The sequence below is a fragment of the Struthio camelus genome, chromosome 1, assembly GCF_040807025.1.
Source record: "Struthio camelus isolate bStrCam1 chromosome 1, bStrCam1.hap1, whole genome shotgun sequence".
Classification (NCBI taxonomy): domain Eukaryota; kingdom Metazoa; phylum Chordata; class Aves; order Struthioniformes; family Struthionidae; genus Struthio; species Struthio camelus.
This window is the reverse complement of record NC_090942.1, coordinates 138,022,882-138,046,905: the sequence shown is the minus strand read 5'-3', so window position 1 is coordinate 138,046,905 and position 24,024 is coordinate 138,022,882. Positions and strand designations below refer to the sequence as shown.

Genomic DNA, 24,024 nt, shown 5'->3' with positions numbered 1-24,024 from the left:
TCTGATTCAGGTGGGACAAATTACAGCTAATCAAAACGATCTGCTAGGACAGGGATGGATGACTCTGGTAAGTGAGGGATTTAAAGGCCAGTTGGACCACTATAATGGCGTATCTGAAGTATACATAGAACTCCCTTCATTTACAGAGGCATAACAGTAAGAATTTGTTTCGGACAAGCCCTTAGAGGAGAAAGTTTTGAAATAGAGCTATTAAAACACGAATTTTTAAAACAAGAATCTGAGAAGTTCCCAGTGTTTAAAAAAAAAAAGAAAGAGATATAAAATGTCTCACAGTTGCTGACTTGAAACACAGTGAGTTTACAACCGTCTATTCAGGATTTTAAGAAGACAGTTTCAAAACGGCTCTGCATGATCTTTGAGGCAGGGGCACTGACAGTTGGGGAAAAGATCCCAGGATTATGGGCTAGTTAGTAAGCTTTACAGAGCAAAAGATTATAATCAAGGCTTGTGAAAAAAGCAGTAACCATTTCACCACAGAAATGGATGTAAAATCAGCTTCTGCCTCCCTGCATCACTATAGCTCTTGGGCACTTCCAGATGAGCATTTTTTATTCACTCCAATAGTTTTATATGCAGTAAAAAAGAGAGGAGGAATATGTAGCCTTCGAAATTGATCTCAAGGGGTTTTAAAAAAAAAAAAAAAGGCTAACTCTACACAGCCTCGATTGTGCTGAAGACACAGCAGGAACACAAAGATGCCTGTAACTTTTGAAACAGGCTCAACCATCTAATGTTGGAATTAAATACTCATTTTACTCTATTATGTAACTAACCAACTGAAGAAAAAATGCAGCTATCTATCCACTTGTTAAAATGTGCTTAGTCACGTGATATTGCATTACAACAGTCTGCACTCCCCATCTCTTCCTTATCCTTATAACAGTGCAGAGGCCAGACAAACCTTCCAGAAACAAAAACAGCTGCAGCAGATGCAAAGCCTGCTGTACCTAATTTGAAAGCCCTCAGGTCCGTGTTCAGCAGTAATTTTGTTTCTCCCTGTACCATTGCTTCTATACAAGTTTATATACAATTACTACTTTCAGTTACTATTTTAAATCTATGGGAGAAAAACCTTTAAAAAGAATCACCTAGCTTCAGAGCAATTGGTATAGAAAACCACGCGCAAGTGTTCCAAAAGTGGTGCAGATAGAAACGCTGAGCAGACTTAAGATGATTCATGATGATGCAGAACGGGGTGCACAAATCGGTCATTTCAAGCTGGAAGCAGAATAGAGAAATAGTATAAAACAAATTATCTTAAAACAGTGATTCCCAGCCTCTACTTCAACTCGGCTGGAAACATGCCGCTCTGACTCCTTGCTTCTGGTTGCCAGAACATTTAAAGTAAAAATTGTTTATAGTATAGATTCATATATACATTTATATGAGCACTTTCCTTCCATTACTTCCTCATATTTACAAGAAAACACGTGCACAAGTTGGCACTCTGGAATAATACATGAATAGGAAAACGTGACTGAGTCTTCTGAGTTAAGCAAGAAGGTAAACTAGTAATTCAACAGCATACCCATGTTTCCAACCTCCCAATTGCACCTCCAATGAAAGCAAAGACAGAAACAAACAACTATGTTCTTTCGCCTGACCAAATTCAAGCTTGGGGATTTTGGCCACCCTTGCTTGAGGCTTCATTTTTCCACTACAGGAATACTTGAGATACCCAAATAGAGAGTTTTTGTATCACATTCAGGACACACAATCATGTCTACAGACTCCTATGCCACTGCCATCAGAATTACAGAGAAAGTTCACATGACTTCTGAGCAGATTTTATCCCTAAGCGATTGGAAAGGAAGTAGCCTTTCCACAAATACCGTTGAGTATTTAGAGGAACTTCCTTGAGGAACATGTTTCCCTTTACTACCCGAAGTAAAAAATGGTGTGCCTTTATTAAAAGCAACAAAAAAAGAGGAAGACTCTCCCACATCCTTTGAGTAAACATTTAAAACGTGATGTTGCTGCCTTTCATGGTCACTCCTGAAGTATTGCAACGTGTCTACAGCCACAAAGAACTTGTTAGAACTGCAGTCATGTCAACTGCAATGCTGCAACAGCCCTGCTATACAGCACTCGTCAGTTCTGGTAACGCATAGGTCTTTGGCTACAAGAATTGTATGAGAGCTGCTAGTCCTCACAAGCAGTATTATTTTAATTTTAAGTAGAATAAGTCTTACGAAGCACTGAGGAGTTACAGTACTGTCTTGCAAGAGACTAAAAGACACAGGACCACGTAAGCAGATGAAGCCCTGCAGAAAGAAAACCAACCGAGAGAAACAAAGGGAATATACTTATGCTTTTTTGATATAGAATATACCAAAATAAAAAGATATTCAGTATCTTCTGAGAGAGATCAGGTGCAAAATGTCTCTGGATGATTGTTACCTCCAAGCTCCATAATTTGTCTACAGAGGATTTGAGGCTACCATTAATCCAATTTAAGCTTTCAAATACAAGCTGATCACTAGGAACAGGCATCTTCTTTATAAGAGAAATAATAAAATCTGAAGTATATGAAGTTCATATCTATCGGCATTAACAGTTTTAATTTAAAATACTTCAGGTCTTCATCTGAACACAGGACAAACATTTGGGTAACGCACACTGTAAGAACCACGGACAAGAGCTGGAGATGCCAAAAGCACTCGGCAACCACAGACTCACGACAGGACCACGGGAGGTTCCCACTCAAATTCAGTCCCAGCAGAGTATGATCGCTGTACAAGCCTTTGAAACTTCAGAGCACTCCATGGAAGCTATACAAGCAACCAGATCCACCTCCACAAATCAAATGCAGAACCAATTTAAAAAAAAAAAAGGGGGGGGGGCCTACATGCAGATATGAAAATGCTCTAAATTCTACTTTCTAGCATGGCCTACATGTTGCTACCTAATGAGTCACAGAACGAAAGTCAAGCATAAGTACAAAACTATGTTCTGCTAAGATATAGCTGACATACCAGTTCGGGAATCGCATTTAAATCAAGTCAAACACTAAATCATCAGAAACAAAAAGTTACTGTAATGAATTCTCTGTTTTTGCATACGAAATACGAGTAATGACCAATCATAGTTTTCAAGTGGTCTCTTCCCCTCCGCTGTTATAAGGGAATTCTGTAAATCATAAGTGGCAAAATGTTTTATGCAAAGCTACATAGTTGAATACACTTCTAAATTGTTATTCTCAAAGCACAGACCAGTCTGAGTTCAAATATTATTTGCTTCAGATAAACAATGTTGGAATGATTTTATCCTTTTGATTAAAATTGCCCTACATCAGACGTTTACATGAACTGTCAAGAGCTGCCAAACGCCAGATAAGCTAGCAACCCTTGCCTTCACAAACAGTGCTCACACGTATACACAACGTTAAACAAAATGGGCAGTTACAACAAGGAACAAACTATTTTATTTTGGTTGATATATAAGAACATCCCATTGAAAATAAAGAATTAAAAATATATTCTGCTACAACAGCTTGCAGGCTTGAACCTCATACTGTAGCACAGGATGAAATTCTGGTACTGCAACGTCACAGTAAACCCTATGCACACAGGTGCACACAAAGCCTTGAACAAGTATTTCTACCCATAACAGTACCATGTACAAAAAGCTGATTTCACAAATGCCAGACAGAAAATTTAAACATCTTTGTTTTTCTTATGCCAATTATATGACAATAAAAAAAACCAACTGTTTTCAGTCAATTACTTTCACTTAAATTGTACAAGTGGTCCTTCTTTTTACACTAAAACCATTCTGAAATTCAGCATAATAAAGCACAGAAGTAAATTACAAACAATATACTGAACAACCAGGGAATGACGTTTTCCCTGTTATATAAGCTGTAACTTTCATATGGTTAGACCAACACTCAACACAAAGAAAAAACAGTTTCTCCAGTCAGTGCTCTGACCTTTTCTTACTATAAAGATCATGTATGTATTATTCATCTAAGCATACATGCACCACAAAAGATATGCAAAACAAATCAATATAGAGAACCTTTAGTGTCAGACGTCTAATGATGGAGTAATAAAAACGATCCTCAAAGCCTAAATGACCTGCTAAATTAAAATTGCATTGCAGTCACTTAAACTAACAAAATAGTTGAAACACTTGCGAGTCACAAAATGTATCATCTGGCAGCAGTATCTCTGCTGAAACCTGAGAAACATCAGACTATTGGTAAAGCAAGGCATTTTCAAACAAGAAATTTGTAAAAAATACATTTTTACTATATGCTTTCATATAAAAAGGCAGTAAGAAATATAATAAAACCTACCATTTTAGAACTACACCTTCCCTAGCAAATAGTTTTTCCTACTTGCACTATTACATACAGTACATTCAGTTTCCTACACAGAAAGTATACTTTCTTGTCCCTGATGTATATTACAATTGGCAGTGACAACAAACTGGTTTACTATCACCACTCATTCTTGTAGCTTATATAAACAATACCAAATTTACCCAAAACACGCTGATCAGCTACATACTAACACTTCCTCACAGGAAGTCTAAGCCAAAAACATCAGAACCAAATATGCATCTCCAGAAATACCCCAGAACACATGGCTCAGAGTTAAGCGACGAATGACCAAGAGAATTGCATAGTACAGGGATGTCGCCTGTGTGCATCCATCCACCCACTGATTGTTTGTCACCTTCTGACTCCAGGAATGGACAACAAATTAAACAGGTGCTAGTGAATATGAAAGTAGTACACAACTAAATTTACTGGTAAAAAACATAACAAGAAATTGTACAGCGCTCTCTGCAGTGCAGTGCAAAGTACCTTAAACACATTAAAAAACTGAATACATCTGTACAGTGTGTACGCATATTCTTATATAGAGAGAGTACGGATTTCCCCGACACATACACGTGTATATATAACCAGCATGAACACACAGATCCATGCCAAACTAAGCAAAAGATGGAATGTTTAAAATGTGGATGTACTGTTCCAGATAAACATGTTTGTCCCAAACTGGCTGTTTAAACAGCCAAAATGCCCTTCTCCATGCAACAGGAATATTGCCTGCATAAATTGACAATATACTGTACATTTGTCCTCATAACTTACAGAAGGACTGATAATCACACTTTATAAAAGCCTATACTTGTATTAAGCCCTTTCCTGCATAACCCTTCCTTCCCCATACCTCCCTCATCCAAGAACAATTCATATCACTATTCCCTTTATGGAACTCCATGAAGAATAGTCTAGCTGAGTATTACTCTCCTGAAGGAACAGATACAGTATTCACTAAAGAGATGCGATCTTCTATTCTAAATTTTTCTTGCAATGTAAAAATTTACAGCCACCCTTGTAAAAATTATTAACACCTGATGGTGGGTTTTTTTTTCCTTTGGGATTCAGCTGTTTTGGTTCTGAATATGAACGTATTGGCTGAAGTCTGTAATAGAGCATGCACTTGTCAGAATTTGGTGTTAAGAGTAACACTAAGGAGAGCACTGCTTTCAGCAAAAGACCCCCCCCCCCACCCCCGCCCCGACACAATATAACCAACTGTCCCTCCTTGCAAAGGGAATGAAATAGTTATGAAAATATCAGCATGTATTACAGATCTTTCTTTTTTCCCCCTCTTTATACTAAAATTCTTATTGCATTTTGAGATAACTTCCAAAAACTAAAGATGGTTTACGGCAGCAAAATATTTTCAAATAAAGACAATGGCTGTGAACCTGAGAGATTAGCGTGGTACGAACACACACGTTACGGTATCCCCATTGGCTAGTACTTTCCTTGTTTAAGTCTTTCAATGTGGTAGCACAATTTTAGTGCAGGCCCCAGCTTCAGTCCCATATATTTCATTATCATATCGCTCCTCAGTAGCAGTAGTGCCTTCCCATCAATTTCCTGCAGAATGAAGATAAATAAACAAAACAACACACAACTGCTTTAACAAGTCGCATAGCAAAACTGAAAAGTACATTATTTTTGTTTATACTGTAGTAAAAATTTATCTAGCATATATAAAGCAGTAACTTAGTATAATTTAGTATTTACTGATGGTCACTGAAATTAAATTTATTTTAGTATTTTTAATGTATGAGCTAGGTATTTGAGATACTAATCAAAATTATAGTAAGTACAAGAAACCTACTAAACGGCCCTCAGAACTAGGAACTAAGTGAAACAAAAAGTGAATGGGTCAAGGAAAAAAAGAAGCTGAAAAGGAAGGCCTGTGCAGTTAGAGATTAAATGATCCAAGCACAGAGGCCTTGCACTGAACCTTGAACACAGCTGTGGGAGGATTCTGGCATGCTCATGCAAACAGTCACATGAAGGAAGGGGTTACAGACCATCTAAATCTGTGAAGTAAGACAGATCTATGTCCAGGTTAAACCAGACGTCGTTAGGATCAAGACCAAGGACAACTCAGTCAGATTTCAACTCTTGTTGAGCGGTTGCTGCAATGTGACAGTCCTAAGCTCTTAGTAGCATTACATACTACAGACAAGCAGTTAGTTCCCGAAAACAGCCTAAGGAAACCCCCCCCTCCCTTTTGTTAATATAAATCTGACAAAACAAGTGACATTCAGTCTTGTTATACAACTAAGAACAAAACATCAGACAGGAAGTCCTGTTAAAAGTTATTTTGAATTTTCCTTCAAATCCAGCTTACTCTGAAATTCAACTGTTAGTAACAGCTGGTGCAGAAGAAGGATGAAATGCCTTTGACCTCATGCAAAAAACATACACAAGGCACAAATCAATAGAGAGTTTAGTGACAGGGTCTACTAAAGAGAAGCCAATCTCTTTTTGGAGGGTTAATGTCATCGTATATGATGAAATAACAAAGCTGAGCAATCTGCCACAGAAAAGCACAGTGAATAGGAAGAGGGGAAAACTAAAAACAAAAACTGACACAGTTTCTCTTTCTAAATACAACATCTAGTTAGATCCTAGGAAACGCTGCACATTGTTAAAAAAAGATGAATTAAACTTCTTAATTGATCCTCTGAATTTTACTATCAAGAATCAAGTGCAAAGCTTACAAGGCACCATAGCTTGTCTACTCTGGAATAATCGGTCTACAAAGCAGACCATCTTAGAAAGGAGACATCTAAATGGACTAAGTACCCCATACTGTACATACTGTACTGTACCTTCTCCAGAGGTACTAGGGATGATAACTTACACTGCTCATCAGAATATGGAATTCCAGTATCATGTTACTCTATATAAACTGGAAAGCAACAGCTATTTATTTCAGTCTAACAGGTCTGGAACACAAAGAAAACGTAACACAGTAGGAGTTCCAGGTGAAAAAAAGTAATTTTCAGCCTCTCTCTAATACACGAGTGGGTAGAGTCAGCTCTGCCTTTAATTGCAAATACAGTGATAGACCCGAAAGCTGTATTCTAACAATTAATGTGATATGTAAAATCTACAAGAACAGAATGGATATGCATCATACATGTCTCCTAAAGAGTTCTGCATGTGGAGCTAGTGCCTGTGGATCAGCTTCTTTCACAAAACGCATTACTTCCTCTATTGACCAGGTGGAAGGATCCTTATTCAATATCCTTGAAGGTTCCCTTTTTAGTGCATTCAGATCTGGTCCAGTTGTGGAACTTGCAGCTTATAGTATAAAAATATCGTGAAAGGAAGAAGCATCACTAGTCTATACAGGGATAATACATTTCATTTTACACAAGACAGTCTTAATATTAACAACAGACTTCTTTTGCTCGCTCTTTTGCAATATATCCAAAGGAAAGACGTTTTATTTTCCTCCAAATAACATCAAACTGTTTTGTTTCTCTTTAAATGCCTTATATAACTGTTGCTATTTATAGCAGCATAAGCATTAGCACTATGTCATACCTAGAGGGATTAGTTTGATATTTGGTTCCTGGGCCCCAGGATGCCAGTAACTGGGAATGTGGCGAAGGCAATTTAAGCTGTGCAGACAGAGGGAAGGACAGGTAGAAACCCTTTCCCCATATTTCAGTAACAGAGTAATAGTTGATAAGATGCTCGAGAGCTGCAGATAACTAGCACTCCCCAGTCAGGTCTGCTGTAGGGTCCGTAATAGCAGTGAGAGGAAAGTGCAGCAGGCAAAATCCCTCTGGCTTCCACAGCAGTATTAGTTTTAATAAGCTTAAATTCTGTATTTGAAGTTACGTTAGCGGGCTTGATGTGTTTGGCAACAGCACAACATTTCACTCCATATGCCAGCTTTTCTATGGCAAAGTACTACTTTACGCATAACTCGCAGACTTTGTGCGTTAATAAAAGCAGATATATTCTTCGGAAAGTTTAGGTATGTAGCATACCTTCAATTCTCCTCTGTATCCGATTCCTACTAACTTCATAGTAATTGCTGTTTGCAGCAGAGCTCAACGAGAGCCGGCGAAGGATCGGGGCTGAGTTTGAGGTAGCAGTCACTGGCTGAAGAGAATTTCTATAATATGTTGCACTCCCTGAAGCACGATATTCAGTGGAATTTCGACGGGTTGGGCTTGAAGGATTTACTGAATTAAGTGCAGAATCCATAGAGTCCTCAGAAAATCGGTGTTCTTTGGAAGTGCTGTTTTCTTCTATAGGTAAAGTTTCTGCTACATAAAAACAAATATCGATCTGTCGGAAGTGCTGGACTTAGCAACCTTGCTGTTTAATTCCACCCTACGTTCTCTTCAAGACAACAGCAGATTCCAAGTCTGTCAACAAATCTGTGAAGCAAACACAACTACAGAGCTTTTGCCCTTTTCCTCAAGTAATCATTGGGTTCTTACTATATTTTTTTAAAAATGTTTGTGATTAAGGACTGAATATGTCAAATTTGAGACAGACTTTCAAAAATCATTTCAGTCATATTTTTAAGTAATACGAACAGGAAAGGGATGTAGGAAAATTCTGTTCTGTAAAACTGTCTGACGTTAATATCGACACATTTGCAAACTTGCTCAGCATTTTCACCATCTTTTTTTAAACACATTCTCAAAAGCCTGATCATTACGACTGTGTTCCATGTGTATCTTGCAAGATATTTTTAATGAAAGTTCTTGTGTTAACTAACAGCTTTAATTTGTTCGAAACAATGGAGGGAACCATTAATTTCAAAAGCAAAACAAGTGGGCAGTTGTCCTTTATAGATCACAATACATTCAGACACAGTGGCCATCATTAAAAGTTGAGCAGATTATATGCAAAGCTACAGCTGTGACTCCCAGATACAGGTACATGAACTGTAACACATCCCGACCACAGTGCTGTATCTACATGCAGTTAGTTCTTCACTGAGTGCATAACAGTGTCTATGTACACTGTTACATAGTCTGTGAACCCACTGTGCAAGTTAAAAAAAAAAAAAAGAAAAAAGAAAAAAGAAAAACCAGGCCTCAGGAATGGAGTGTAAGTACACTCCTCTCTTTAATTTTTACCAGTTATCTGCTAATTTCTACTCTTCAAAACACAAACAACCTCTGCTTAGAAGTTCCATGAATTTTTAGTGCCTGTCAATCCTGTTCCTAAACCAGCTGAAGAGAGCTCAGTTGCTCCTTTCTCTCTGCCTCAAGATAGGAGTTCGGTTTGTTTGAACACCAAAATATTCCATTCTTAACGTACCCCAATTCAAGCCTGATCTGGTGCAACAGGCTACACTGGGGTGGGGAAAAAAAAAACCTGAGAACGACCTTCCATTCTCTAGCAATTATATGTATTCTCCTGCGTCTACACTAGCCCAGTATCCAGCCCGAGAAAGAAGCTGGAAGCACCATGTATAAATCTAGAAGAAACAAATGTTGCTTTGGCAGGAGAGTGAAGAGCTGGAAAAATGTAGCTAACAGGTTCACAGAAGTGTAAACCCCACACTGCCATCCTGAAAATTACTCTAGGAAAGTTATAAAACATACGCAAGTGAAGCAGCCCATTCTTCTGGATAAGAACCGGTACACTCTGCGAAATAACTCCCTGAAATAAGCTTTTTACTATCCTTCCTGTATTGCAACTTTCAATTATTTCTTGGGTAAATACCGCAATTAAAACTAAAGGAAGAGCAATTTTCCTAAAACACTTGCGCGTTTCTCAAGCTCATCTTTAACTTGCTTCATGAGTTTAGTGAGGAATTGTGAGGGGTATTTTGCAGTCATGGTCTTCAGACAACATAACCCTGAAGGGAAATAAAGACAGTCAGAGAACCAGCCCCTTAGTGAATTCAGTAGGGCAAGATCTGCAAGAAGATGTAATATCCTTCGTTAGACTAGACAGCTGCGCAGTAAAGCACCTCTTAAGTACACAAGCCCTTCTTTGATTCAATATTCCCCCTTAACACCCTAAAAGCTCAATGTAGTGACAAAGAATGTAAGAGCTAAAACAATATTTGGCTATTTCTTTTCTCAGGAGAACCTTTTTATGCCCCAAAATACACCAACAACTTTCTAGTTTATTAGATCTGAATCAAAAAAAGCAAAGTGGCTACTGAGGTTTTTCAAAGAAAACATTAAACCTCTTTACACTTGTCAGCTTGAAGTAGTCGCAGCAACTTGCCGAAATGAAAACAAAGCAATCATTCTATCGAATTTCAGAAGACCAAAAGGCAGAGGTAATATTTTAAACAGCTACATAAAGCTGTACGAAGCTCAGAAGTCTTGGAATGTAAAATGAATTAATGGAGACAATATTGCCCAACAGGAAGTTTTCAGCTAGAATATTTAAGTACATATCAACTAACACCATGCAATGCCTTAAGAATGAACCTTTTTAAAGCAATCAAGCAGAGGGCCCTAAAGGCAGATAATGGATCTTTAAATAGTTGCTTTACTTGATCCTTTTTGCAACTTTAAAATTATTATATTAATTTTAAATTTATAGTAAATTACATTTAAATTATATATTAATTTTAAATTATGATATTACTTAAGAATCTAATTGTGTTTATTCCAATTCTATCCTAGACTTCTGTCTGACGTTATATATCCTAAATTTAACAATAGGACTGGGAAAGATCAACTCTGTTTTTTCTTCTAAGATACTAGTGTCTGAATTAATCTTAAAGTAAGTCCTCAATTCACATACGTAATACGGAATGTTGACTTATTTTACTGGGCCATTACATCTTTTAGAGGTGTTTCTGTCCGACAACTATACTGTGCCATCTGCTCTCTTTCCACCTTCTATCCAGATTGTCTACCAAAAAACCAGCAACAATACAAAAAACACAAAAAACCAGCTACAATCTTGTTGAAAAAGTGGTCATCTGGTGTGCCTGCTGATTCAATACTGCTGTCCAGCAGAGCTTTGCAGTTAACGGGGCAAGGAATTACAAACTTTTTCTACCTCAGCGTTTTGAGCAGTAGTGAACAACAACCGTATGGGAAGAGAACAGGTTTTCTCATGTTCCATTGCAGAATACCTGATCTCTGGGTAGATTAATAAAAGACCTGTAAAAGACCTTACGGTTCAAACGTAAAGATGGCAAAGGACTGTTTAACACAAGAAGTCTAATTCCTGCAAAGGCTTTCAGTTTTCTTGAAGCTCCTCTGCAACTCAGAAGTCAGAAATTCTGCCTCAGACATAACGGCAGTGATGTCATTGGCTGCAGTAGTAAGAACACTGTGTTTTCAGGGGCAGATCGTTACCCCCCTCTTTATCTGTCATAACTTTAAGAGGAAACTGTCAGAGAGCAGAAAACCCAGCAAAAACCTGCAAAACATATCCATGAGCAGATCAGAAGGAAAATGAGCTGTTTGAAAGACCCTTTCCCACAATTATTCCATTTTGTCTTCAAATGATATTTCAAAACAACTATTTCAAGACAACTACGTCTCAGTGGAGCCAGAACTTTTTTAGGACAGATCTTTCTTGCTAACCAACCCATGACTGACCGCTATGAAATTACCTCCAGATTTTCAGCAGAGGACATTGCCCTAATGGAAAACACACAACATAGGAGAACATTTTGCCTCTTTAAACGCACAGAGAACAAACTCAACCCTCTGAAAACCTGACAAAACATTTCTTTTCTTTTTTTTTTTAAGACCACGTAACTGCACCTTATAATGAACTACTGATCTAAAATATTTTTTAAGGAATACACCAATTTAATCTGTAAAAGGGATCCAGTATTCAGCCTACTCAATGAGGATTAAAAAGCACTATGTGCCTGCATGTTTGCTTTGAGGGAGATTTTTTGCAAGACAATGCAGGTCTAAGTCAAGCATTTGTTTTGCTCCAGTTTAAGCAACTTCATTTCAGTATTATTCATCGCTACCCAGCAGAAATATCTGACTTAATTCCATAGATGAATTGTACACCTAAACAATACTTCCTCAGGAAACAGTTGTGTACTTATTATTAATTTCTGTTATCTCCTCTTATGTATCATCTCCTAGGTATTATAGACACAGAAGTAAGTAAGCTACATATATATAAAAGAATAAGCTGTAGCATTTTAAATAAACTACCATTTTGAGCATTTTATCTGGATATCCTCTTCTTTAACTCTAGTTCTACGACTTTTTAATCTGCACAGAAGATGACATCATTCTACCCCCACAGATGCCAATACACATAATGTGATCAGAGGATCTCCAAAAAGAAAAAACAGTATCGTGGAACAAGTAAGTTCAGCAACAGACAAGCCATAATGCTATGGCTTAATGAATTATTTGTCGAATGCAGAATACACTTGTGTAAGTCTCTTCCACAGAGGTTTAAAGCAACATGCTTCACATCTGAGGGAGACTAAAAGCAGATGCATGCTCAGTTACTGCAGCTTAGCTGTGGTGCAGGAAAAAGTGCTAGTCATTCAGTAAGCTAAAGCAATCTTAACAGCTAGCTGTCACAAAGAGGTTAGTTTGCTGCCCTTTCCATGGCTACTTTTTACTCAAGCCTTCCCCGCACTCATCTGACACCACGGCGAGTCAGCCCAGAGAACTAAACTGCAAAAGACTGTTTGCCTTACCAAATTTTTTTCTGTGCTTTGGCTCACCGGTCCAGCTCACCACCCAGTCAGGGAGGTGTGGCAACCACTGCAAAGATAAGGAGGCAAGGAAAGCAGGAGCACCTCAACTTTCAGGGGCAGCTAGCCATTAACTCAGCTTAACTGTATCATCAAACTATACCCTTACTCACTTGCTGGCCCCAGTCCAGCGTTATTAGAGTTGCTTCCAATTTATTTTCTAATCCATTTTAAGGCAACTGGCTTCCTACAAAATTGCCATATATGAAGCAGGAAGCTTCATCCATCACCTCTCTGCCTGAGCCCCTTCATGAAAAGGGCCAGCATTTAGGGGAAGGACTTCTGGAACCTGCAGTAGATCTTCCATAAGTGCAATATTTGTGACACTCATCAATAATTAACATCCTCTTTCATCCTGACCTGTCAAAGGCTGGAGACAAACTAGACACGAGTTGTACTTGGTCTTTTTTGACTGGAAATACTGAAATCATAAATAATCCTCATACATAGTCCAAATACAATGTAATTACCTTCAGATGGATGAGCATCATTTCTGGGAAGCTTAGGGGAAAGAGGGGCAGTATATGGTGGAGAGTCCTGAGAGTATCGTTTAGCACTTCTGTTTTCAGATATTTCTTCTTTTGCTGTGAAGAGGAAAGTCACCAGCTATTATTCTAGCATAAAAAAATTTATAGGGAAAGTCAAGGGACAAAAGCAAAGCAAGACACACACCACAGTCATTCACCAGGTTACAGTTCGGTTTCGTGTCTCACACAGACTCAGTCATTTTGATACAAACTTTCACAGCTGACGAACAGCTTAGCTTATACTATCATCATCCAAATTACCTTGACCCTAGCCACTTTTACGAAAGCAGTTAAAATTGCAGACTTCCATATGACAGAAAAGATAAACAAAATTTCTCCATCAGAAAGGGGAGGGGGAAACAAGTATTTTCTGGAAGACAGACTCAGCTATCAGATAGCTCTGAGGAGTTTCATGCCCAACACGAATCTTCTGAAATTGCACAGACATCAAGGATTTCTCAGTTCTGGCTCCTGGTAACCCATGGGCTGAGATGTGAAATACCAGGCTCTGCAAATGAGACCTGATGAGAGGTCTTAGGCAAGTCATTTCCACCCCCTCCCCCCCAATACTCTCTGCATAGCAGACAAAGATACGGCCTCATAAAAAAAATATCACAAGCAATCAGCTGCAAAAAACACCTTTCCTATTAAAAGACTAGACAGTACGTAGCAGAATATGTAAAACTTTCAGAGACATCCATGAGCAAAGCGAACACAGAGGGAAGAAAGCATCTTTTACTGATGTGGGAAGGGCTGAACTAAATTACCTTTCAGGGCAAGACCTTTCTTATAAGGCAGTAAGTATCCTTTTTTAAGTTTATTTTACGATCTGATCATAAATTGAAAAGATGAAATGTGACGTTTTGAGCTTGTTCCTTTAGTAGTATCCCAGTGGTACAATACACGTTTCCTGATTTGACTGCAAGAAAGAGTTTGCTGAACAAAATGATTTCTGCACATGTGGTATAAGCTATCCCATCCTATCAAAGCACTACCGCGCTGGAACTAATTCACTAAGAACTGGAGAGTGTTCGTTTCAATCAATTCAAGTTAAAGAAATATTAAAAAGCTAAATTTCAAAAAGTGACCACGCTTCTCAAAGATGTTGGTACTTGAAAATAACCGTTGTTTAATAGTACCTGGTTTGTTCCTGTCATATTCCGTAGGACTATGTGCACATCCCATGTAAGGGCTGAAAGGCTGGCTACTAAAAAGATTATCACACTGCAGGCTGTGGCAGAGTTTCTCCAAGAAACGAAGGACAAATGATGCGCTGTTTACAGAAGGAAGATTGATGGCATGTTTCTCTCCATCAAAGGAAGCTGTGAATAAGAAGATGATGTCAAACACCGCCAGGCATCATGAAGTATAGTAAAACACCATCATTAACTAAAGGAGAAAACATCCATCTTCGATTTAAACTGTGCAAGAAACAAGAGAGGAGTAAAAACTCATTCTGATATTTAGCAAATTTGCATCCAAAGGACTGATTCTAACATGGTAGATCCACGCCAGTTTATATCTGTTCTGCCGGAATTTACTTTAATAAAATAATTTTGGATTTACATCATCATAGCAGAACTTGTAACTATTCCCTCTTCATCAAAACCTTATGTTTAATTTCTGTTATTAGTTTATAAAATAGCAAAAAAGCACTCAAATATGTGCAGGAAGTAACACAGAAAGGACCCTTTACAGTATTTGTTTAAAAGCAAGCAAATAAACAAGAGTTTAAGATTTTTTTCTCCATTTCTAATTGAACTGAGCATACTTGTGGTGGTGTGCTGGTATCTCTAACCATTAAAACTCTGATTACGGAAACGGTTTTGCCATTTGCTATTTTACCATTAGAGAAATCTACCCAGCTGTCAATGCTACGCTGCTCATTTTCCCAATTTTTTCCATAGGAGGTAGGCAGGCAGACACACCACCCACCAGACACAAATAAATCTCCTGCCTGTTAAACTGACTGATTACAAAGAGATTGGACATACATACCTGTACGTTCTACTGTTGACCACCTTCCTTGACCCCTGCAAAAGTTAGACTGCTATGGTCAAGGACCTTTTCCTTTTTTGTGACAATTTGTAAGATTTTGAAGAGATTTAATATTGCTAATACCAGTACACACACAAATAATTGCCATTACTTTCGGTGAAAACATTAGTCATTTCTGATTAGAAAGACATTACAACAAAGCAGTAACAAACTTGTAACTAAAGCTTAGGATTAGAAAGAAGAAGCATAAACGTCATGTTACGTCTCACTTTGTCTTCCTGATTTTTCAGCCTATCACTCAGCTTTCCGCTGTGAACACAAGCTCCTAATGGAAAGTAGAGCTTTAAAGGATCACGTTTTGTTGATGGCATGCGCATTTTCAAAAACCAGCAATAAAGTGGCCTTTATTCACAGAATCTGAATTAAGGAACTTTCTATGTTGTCTTACAAAAAGAGGCAGGTAATATACACAAAAACAAAAAAAAGTCCAAGCTTTAGCATATTTTAGGCTTGCCTAGGACATTAGAAGTATGAGTTGCTTGCATTGTTAACATAAGCAAGTTTGTGATTAGAGCTAAAGCAAATACATGGTCCAGCATAAACAGCAATGCACTCCCTCTCTCTCATCTGCTTTACTGATGGAATAACCCAATGCAAGTGCTTAAAGTCACAAATCAGTACCACAGGGGCAAGTCCTGGAACCGTCTATTTCCATAGCCCGTTTGCTTTATTCGGACTCCTGTGCTCAAACGAAATCCTTATGATTCACAGTCCCACATGCGGCTCAGACACAGAGTCCCCTACTTCCTGTTTGGGCAAGGGGGATTGGGAAGGGATTTTGGAAGGCATATTTTTCCTTGGAAGTCAACCAGCTACGGAGAGCAAACAGGCTGTGAAGCCCAACGCAGCCTGATCTCCTGACAAATTTATTGTAAGGCAGTACTGTCGGCTACAGCAAAAGTTTAAAATGCTCTATAATAGCCTTATGGGTCTTTGCATGTGACCTTGGGGAAATTACTTACTCTCTGTACCTTACTTTCTCATTTTGAAAAGAAGTATTGAAAAGAACAGTATTATCATCTTACAGTTGCCAGGAGGGTACAGCAAGAAACATCTGGGGCAATCTAATTGTTCCAGCAATACATATCATGAGAAAAATCTACAAATAAATATTCAGTGCAAGCACAGCTCCCTTGTGCACTAAACACATGAGGGCAACCCTTGCAACTCCAACCAAGGGTGAAGGATCCAGATCTATAGGCTCTACTGGCTCCTCTGCTTGGGGAGAACATAAGTCTCTTGCTTCCCACATAAATGCTAGGGTTAAAAATATAAAGGAATACTTCTGAGGTGCAATCACCCCAGCCTTTAATGACAAGTAAACAGGTACTGGATCTTACGTGTGCTATCCCAGCCCCCCGGACGAAGAGTAATTCTCGTTTCTTTACCTTTCATTGTGTAAGAATGCTTTAAAAAGCAGGTTTGAGCCAGGAGAAAGGCTGAGGAGACCTAAACTAAAAGTTTTTTGTCTGACAGTGAAGAAACTCACCCAAGAGTCTGATTTAAATCTTCTCAAGCAGAGAATTAATCTGAACCACAGTCTATTTCATCCCACCAAATGCCACAGTCTATGAGCTGCGAGCTAAAAGGAGAGAAGGGTCTGACACCACCACCATTACTGGGCTTGTTAATCAACTCTTTAATTTCTTTTCAATTACCTCTGCTTGAATTGAAACCTTATGCACCAAGCAAAACTAAAACGGTTTGTGCTTTTGTCTGAGCAAGAAAAGACAAAAAAATCCTAAATTCAATTCCACTCAAAATAAGTATTTTCTTTGGCACCCGAACCAAAAGAACCCTCTAATTATTCATATACATGCCGGCAAGATTATTTTATCCATGTCCCCATCAGCATACAGTTTCTTCCTATGGCAGATATAATACTTGTCATGAAAGTTCATCCATCCACAAAAGATATCTTTGCTTATTCTCTGCAGCAACATAAATTAACTGATTTTTTTTATTTAGTCACTCAAAAAAAGCACCAAAATCACTTTCAAACAAAAAGCTCTACTTTATTTGGTAATTCTTCTTTCTATTCTACTGTATATTTCCCCTTCTTTCCCTGCTGCTCACACATACAGCTGGTTGCAATGTGCAACATTAACCTAAGTCACATTTTGTGCTTCTCAAAATATTTCACAAAAAATTTTTGATAAAATGACAGAGTTTTAAGTGTTTGCTCACTCAGCTTCTCAGCCACCTCTCTGACAAGCTGATGAGAGGACAGGAACCCCCAATGCCCTTGGTCCTGTGGCTCTCTAAAACCTAAGTAAGCTCCAGGACTCTGCTTCAAGAGCAGTCTACATAGCCAAGTTCCTCAAATGTAGAGCTACTGAGCAGGCTCTGAATCCAGGCTGTGTAACAAAGTAAGCTGCAGAACTGCAATTCATTTTCATATAAAATTTGTGAACCTAAACAAAATAACTATCTCCTCTGCGAAATAATTGCTTTCATCCATTCAGTCATAGCCCAGATACATCACCAGCCTAGCATTTAGTCCCTCATGATAAACAATCACAAACAGAACACTGGCAATGCATATCTCAGAATGGATTTTGTTCAAGCAAAAGTGATTTGTCTGAATTAGGTACAGCAGCATATTAATAGCAATAATCTTTCATGTATCTTGCAAAAATAAAGTAATGTAGATTTCAAAACCACACTTACACAGTGCAGTTAAACCTTTACTATATAGCAGAGAAGAAACTTCCACTTTGTGAAAAAAACTCATGGAGAAGCGTAAGCAAGGATTACTGAAGTTCTGGTACATGCAGGTAAGGATGCTATGGTTTAAATATTGTTAGACAGTAACACCTTTTATGAAGATTTAATTAAAACTATATTCCACTAATCATCTTTCACATCTGGTGTTAATGTAAGGAGATTAAAGTAACATAAAGTCTTTTTTACTGCCACTGATGGAATTATGAATTGATGTGCTAACTGCTATACAGAGTATTTCCTAGTCTAGAAGGGAAAAAAAATGTCAAGTTGCAGCTATTCAGTTTGAGATATAGAGGTAATTTATCTGTAGACCTGCCATTAATACGTAGCGGAAATAAACCTATTCCATAATAGAGGACATAGGTGGATGAACACTGACCTAAGACACTGCTAGAATTGAAGGGGGGAAGGGAAGAAGCTGCAATTTTTAACATATGGAATCATTTACCTGGAAACTAAACAGATTAGTCTGAAACTCTTCACCCACTTGCTTAAGGCATTAAGAACACAAACACTATGTACGGATAAGACTATGCGAATGACTTGAATTAATAAAGCTGATATTTGACTTGCACTGAATTTACTTGACAAATGTTTGGCTACAGCTGTTAAAGGAGGTGCACAAGCTCTACCTAGCAATAAGAATCCAACAGTACTGTGCATACAGACTTTAGAATTGCTATTGCTGAGTTCTAATATAAAAAATTGCTCAAGTGATGCTGTACTACCCACACTGAGATAACTTGAGCACCGCTGATACTCAGTTAGGGAAGGAGGTCACAAGTATGCACTCTTGACTGTGCTTCAAGAGTTACAGAAGTAACATAAAATCATTGCAGCTATTTCAATTCTTCAGTCCTACCACAATTTCACAACCAACTGAAGAAAAGGACTTTGCATACCGGTTATCATTTCCCCTCCATGATGGCCAGATTTCAGAAATCCAAAGACTGTTTTAGATTGATAGGCACAATCCACACAAGCCTGTACAGCCTGCTGAAGTACCACATTGACAGGGCCTGGTCCAAAGTGATCTGGAAGCTGCTGAACCTTCTTCTTATCCAGATGAGGCCCAGAGTTTCCATGCTTGTTGACATACACACATACTGAAAAAGAACAAGCCATATTTACCATTGACTTTTTCTACTTAAATCACAGTTGGTATACATGAAGGAACTGAAAGTTGTTTCACAAGTTAGAACTGCAAATAATTTTTTTAGTTTGACTCTTGATGAAGAGATGTACTGTTCAGGTCAAGAAGATGAATATACATACAAGCAGGCATACACACTTTGGAGCATACAAAATGTTCTCTCTGTATTACATCAAGCTTCTCCTATCTAGTCCCAAACCTACTTCTTTCTGCTTTCTAAAGCCCTCCTGTATCCTGCCAACATAACAAAGTTGCCATAAACTGTGCGTATCTTTTCTTTTGACCAGGCTCTGCTCACACACTAGTTCCAGTAAAGTAAGAATTACTGAAAGGTGCTCTGAACTACAAAGACTTTATGCTAAAAAGCTGCCCTTACCAACTTGCTGCCCTTACTTTTCTCATATTTGAGAGCTGCAACAAAGACAACCCTATGGCATGTACCTTCCATGGATGCTCTTTCTGAAGCATCTATGTAGCATTAATGTGTGCATATATAATGGTCAGTATCCATATCTTCAGTAGCCCCAAACCACTTGAGACATGTATGACTTACGCTCTACAGCCTGGCCTTCTCTACTAAATAAAATAAACATAACGCTCTGGAAACAGTGCAAGCCAAATTAAAGCTCATCATAAATGCAATCAAATAGGACTTTTGAAAATACTTTCTATACAGACTAAACAAAACTGTCTTTCAAAAGGAAAAGCAAGGAAAAATAACAAGGGGGAGGGTCCTAATGTAAGATTTTATCTCTTTCCTCCTTTTGGCCTTGACTGTCATAAGACCAGGAACACACCCCAGACATTTATTAGGGCTAAATGGAAAAATGCACCTCTGCGGTGATTATGCAGACATTTTAACCATTCAGTATACAAAAGACTCTCATACTTTCTGAACTGTAGTACTACCTGGGCTTAGTTAAAAATCTGGAGTTTAAAAAAATGAAATATTTCTAAAAGGTGTTTTAATGATCTTGTATCTTCACACATATGTGTTCACTCTCTGATGTCCTACAAATTGGAAGAAACATATTTGCAGGAATAATCCAAGTTACAAATCAGCAAAAATAGTTTTCATGGTCTATTCTGGCTGGCTCAATAACAACTGAATCCTGATAGACTGGTTTTCCTAGGAAACACAGATGTATTTTCCTTCATACGTTACTGAAGTTGGGACTAAGAAGAGGCAACAGAGGCAAAAAGAACGGACAGCTTCTACTTTAAATGTCAAAAAAAGTACCTGAAACAAAATGATCACAATTTCTGGACTTTTTAGAAAGTGCTGAGATTTCAGTTGACAACATACCCACTGTTTCAATTACAGGGTTACAGATTCCTCAATGAGCTAGTTCATTAATTAGCTTATTTTTGTTTTGCTCACTCTTTTTCAAATACATTTAATTACATTTTAAAAAAACAAATGTAGAAGGAAGTGGGGATATCTTTCTCCTCATTGCCTTTATTTAGTTTAAATAATGAGTTCTTTCTTTTAACGTAAGGCTATAGAGAGATTCAGATATTATTATATTACAGTATAGTCTGCATGATATCAAAATATCATACGCGTTGTTAACTACATCTCTTGCCATTTTATATATTAGAAAGAGTGGGACAGGCATGAAAGCACTGTTCAGAATCTTCCTTTAGGCAGGAACAAAGCGCCAGGTCTAGCAGAACTCCCAAAAGCCCTACTGCTCCAGCACTTCTTGCTATAACGTAGGCATCAAAATACCAGCTCCATTAAGTAACACTGGCACCCACAAAAATCTTTAAAAACTAAAGTAGTGGAATAATGATTTACAGTAATATGTTAGCAGCACATTTTCCATAAAATGACACTGTTAATTTTCTTGAAATGGAAGCCATTTCACACTAAAATTAGCATTTTTTTTTTCTTTTACCTGTAGATATAACTGCTGCAGTTGCCCCAGACAAACTAATTCCATCTTTAAGTACCTGCGTTGTGCCACAGTCCCCATCAGGAGAAGAAAGAGCTGGTGGTGGTGCAGGAGTTGGTTGATCTGGCAAATTTTTTTTCTGTTTAAACAAAAAAACCAAAGTCAAGACACTGATTTTCTTTTTAAGAGTTTGCAAAAACTTTGCGCTATTGGTCATCACACTACGGAAGATGTGTGGTTGCTTACTACAAAAGTACTACACACTGCAAAGAACAAAGTTTAGGAAAGGAATACCATTAGTGTCCATTACAGCTACTCAAGTAAGGCAATGGGAGATAACTGACTTAAAAAGGAACCCATCTCTATCTGAAAGCAGCGGCCAAAAAAAAAAAAAAAGCAAGCTTTGTATGTCAATTAATGACCCTTCTAAGTCCTGGAATCACAGAAGAAGTGTTTGGGATTACTTTCCTATCCATACCCTTCCAATCATCTCGGTTTATCATAATCCCAATAAATTAGTTGGACGGAGTAGTTATTCCCATACAAAGCCTGATCCAAATTTAGGTGTCAGCTTTACAGTGCTTCTAAATTTTCCCTCAGCTTGTTTTAAAGGGGCCGAAATTCTCAAATAAACATTTGCTTTCTGTAATTGGTACTTTAAGCAAGACATCAAATAATCAGTAGAGTTACAATCTAGTCACATAGGTTGTCAAAACTTTTTCTTTCCCATACTTAAAAACTCATTTCCAGCCTATCATATGACAGGCTATCAGAATTTGTAGCACAAAGAATTGCAAATTGGTCAGTGTGCTTTACTTTCCACCTGAGGTAATAGAAATTCTTTGTTGTAATTTGGTTCGGACTGGGGTTTAGAAAAAGACACATGTACAAGGAAAACATTTCTAACATGTTTAACAATGTTATAAAAATATATGGAAATAAAATTTGGCAGGTTTGGTAGGTTTTTACCTACCAAAAAAATTACAGATATCAGAGATTACCCAAGGTCTTTATATTGCTGAAGGCAGTAGAGACTGGCTGCTCATGTGGTAGGGACTTATTTCTAACACTGATCTGCAGTCGAGAGAAAGATCAGTCAAGCTGGAGTTTCTAAGGGAGGCTAAGCCTGAGCTAGGGCCTGATGTTCAATAGTATTTGAGAATCCAATACCTTTAATGTTTCTCGAAAACTGTACTGTGAGTGCTTCTCAAAATCACTTTCCTCTGTGAACATTAATTGCTGTTGCCACACAGAGGGTGTGGAGTCGCCATGCTTGGAGATATTCAAAAGCCATCTGGACACGGTCCTAGGCATCCTGCTCTAGCAGAGGGTTGGACTAAACGATCTCTAAAGGTCCCTTCCAACCGCAACTGCTCTGTGGATAAAACCACAATAACAGGGAACGGGTCCACATAACTGAGAGTAGGAAAAGGTCTCTTAATATGTGGAATAATATAGATCAACTTTTGGGGGGGAAAATGGTTCTTGGTTAACAAAGACAACTTTTATATCAGGCAAACTGCTTTTATGCCAGCTCCTGTTCAATTGCAAGGAAAGGGATAACAGAGTTAGTGGCATGAGTAGCAAGGAATTTGATTGTAGAAATGCTGGATAGTACTGTTCTACTTAGCTGGGTTGAAAGGGGGAAGCAAAGCAACCGTTTATCTTCACAGACAGAGGCTAAACCATCTATTTATGTAACAAATGAAAAGAATGCAAGTGTCTTCATTCAGTATGGACGCCTCTTCCATTTAGCAATATTCATCCTTTCGAATTTTATAAGCAGTATATTCACTACATGATATATTACAAAAATCATTCGGTTAGCAATCAAAGTACACACCTTCCTAAGTGCAGTTTGGGCTTAACTTCTCCACAACACCTATAAAGAACAAACTAACTTTTTTTCCTGAAATCCGAGACGCGTGAAGAAAATTTCTGGGCCCATGGATTGAAGAACATAGGTTTGGCTGGAGAAACTATCTGACAGCATGTTCAGGGCGATTCCAGTTAGTGCCATAAGAGATGCACTGGCAAGGTCTGGCACTGCATGGTGGATGAGCAGAGGTGGCTTGGGTCAAACACTGAACCAAGGAATGATGTATTACTTGTCAGAAATTGCCAATGCATCTTAACTTTGGGTAACACAAAGGTCTCTCGTCATCCTTAATACAGAGAACAAAAAAACGCAGTTAGGAAGTTTGAGCTTTTGATCTTAAGTCTGACATTCCAGAAGGCCTCTCTGGAGAGGGGACTTACTCTTCTGGGGACCATTTGTCTTTCATCATGCTGCAAAACATGGGTGGTCAAACGGCCAGGAGAGGGGAGGGAATGGGAGAACTGGAGGCATGAAAACAAAATATAAATACTAAACTATAACAGAGAGGAACTATCTATCTTCCACAACCAACATACACAAACGTGATCAGGCTAGCCAGTCATTTCCTACCCTCTCCTTCACAATGTGGAAAAAACATGTGTTTTGGAAATACAGCACATTATGCTTGCTTAACTGAGGTTCTCATCTTGCAACCCAAAACTGAAGAGCAGCAAACTGTGATCCAAAAGCCATGTAGTTTCACGAGGCAGGCCATGTTCCCAGTGGGGAAATGCAGCACATTTGCCTG

General features: G+C 38.2%; 1 protein-coding gene across 21 annotated transcripts in view; it reads right to left on the bottom strand.

The window, feature by feature from the left end:
- Positions 1-3,422: 3,422 nt before the first annotated feature.
- SCML2 (Scm polycomb group protein like 2) overlaps positions 3,423-24,024 on the bottom strand; it is a 77,857-nt gene continuing 57,255 nt past the window's right edge. For 14 of the 21 annotated variants that reach the window (XM_068918719.1, XM_068918795.1, XM_068918702.1 and 11 more), the window contains 7 exons: positions 21,401-21,536; positions 19,249-19,452; positions 14,701-14,883; positions 13,505-13,618; positions 8,350-8,631; positions 7,488-7,651; positions 3,423-5,923 (listed from right to left, as the gene is read on the bottom strand). In XM_068918719.1, coding sequence (XP_068774820.1) covers positions 5,798-5,923; positions 7,488-7,651; positions 8,350-8,631; positions 13,505-13,618; positions 14,701-14,883; positions 19,249-19,452; positions 21,401-21,536 — 1,209 coding nt within the window. In that variant the 3' untranslated portion in view covers positions 3,423-5,797. The remainder of the gene's footprint in view (positions 5,924-7,487; positions 7,652-8,349; positions 8,632-13,504; positions 13,619-14,700; positions 14,884-19,248; positions 19,453-21,400; positions 21,537-24,024) is intronic. The other 7 variants (XM_068918746.1, XM_068918806.1, XM_068918753.1 and 4 more) reach the window with 3 other exon arrangements.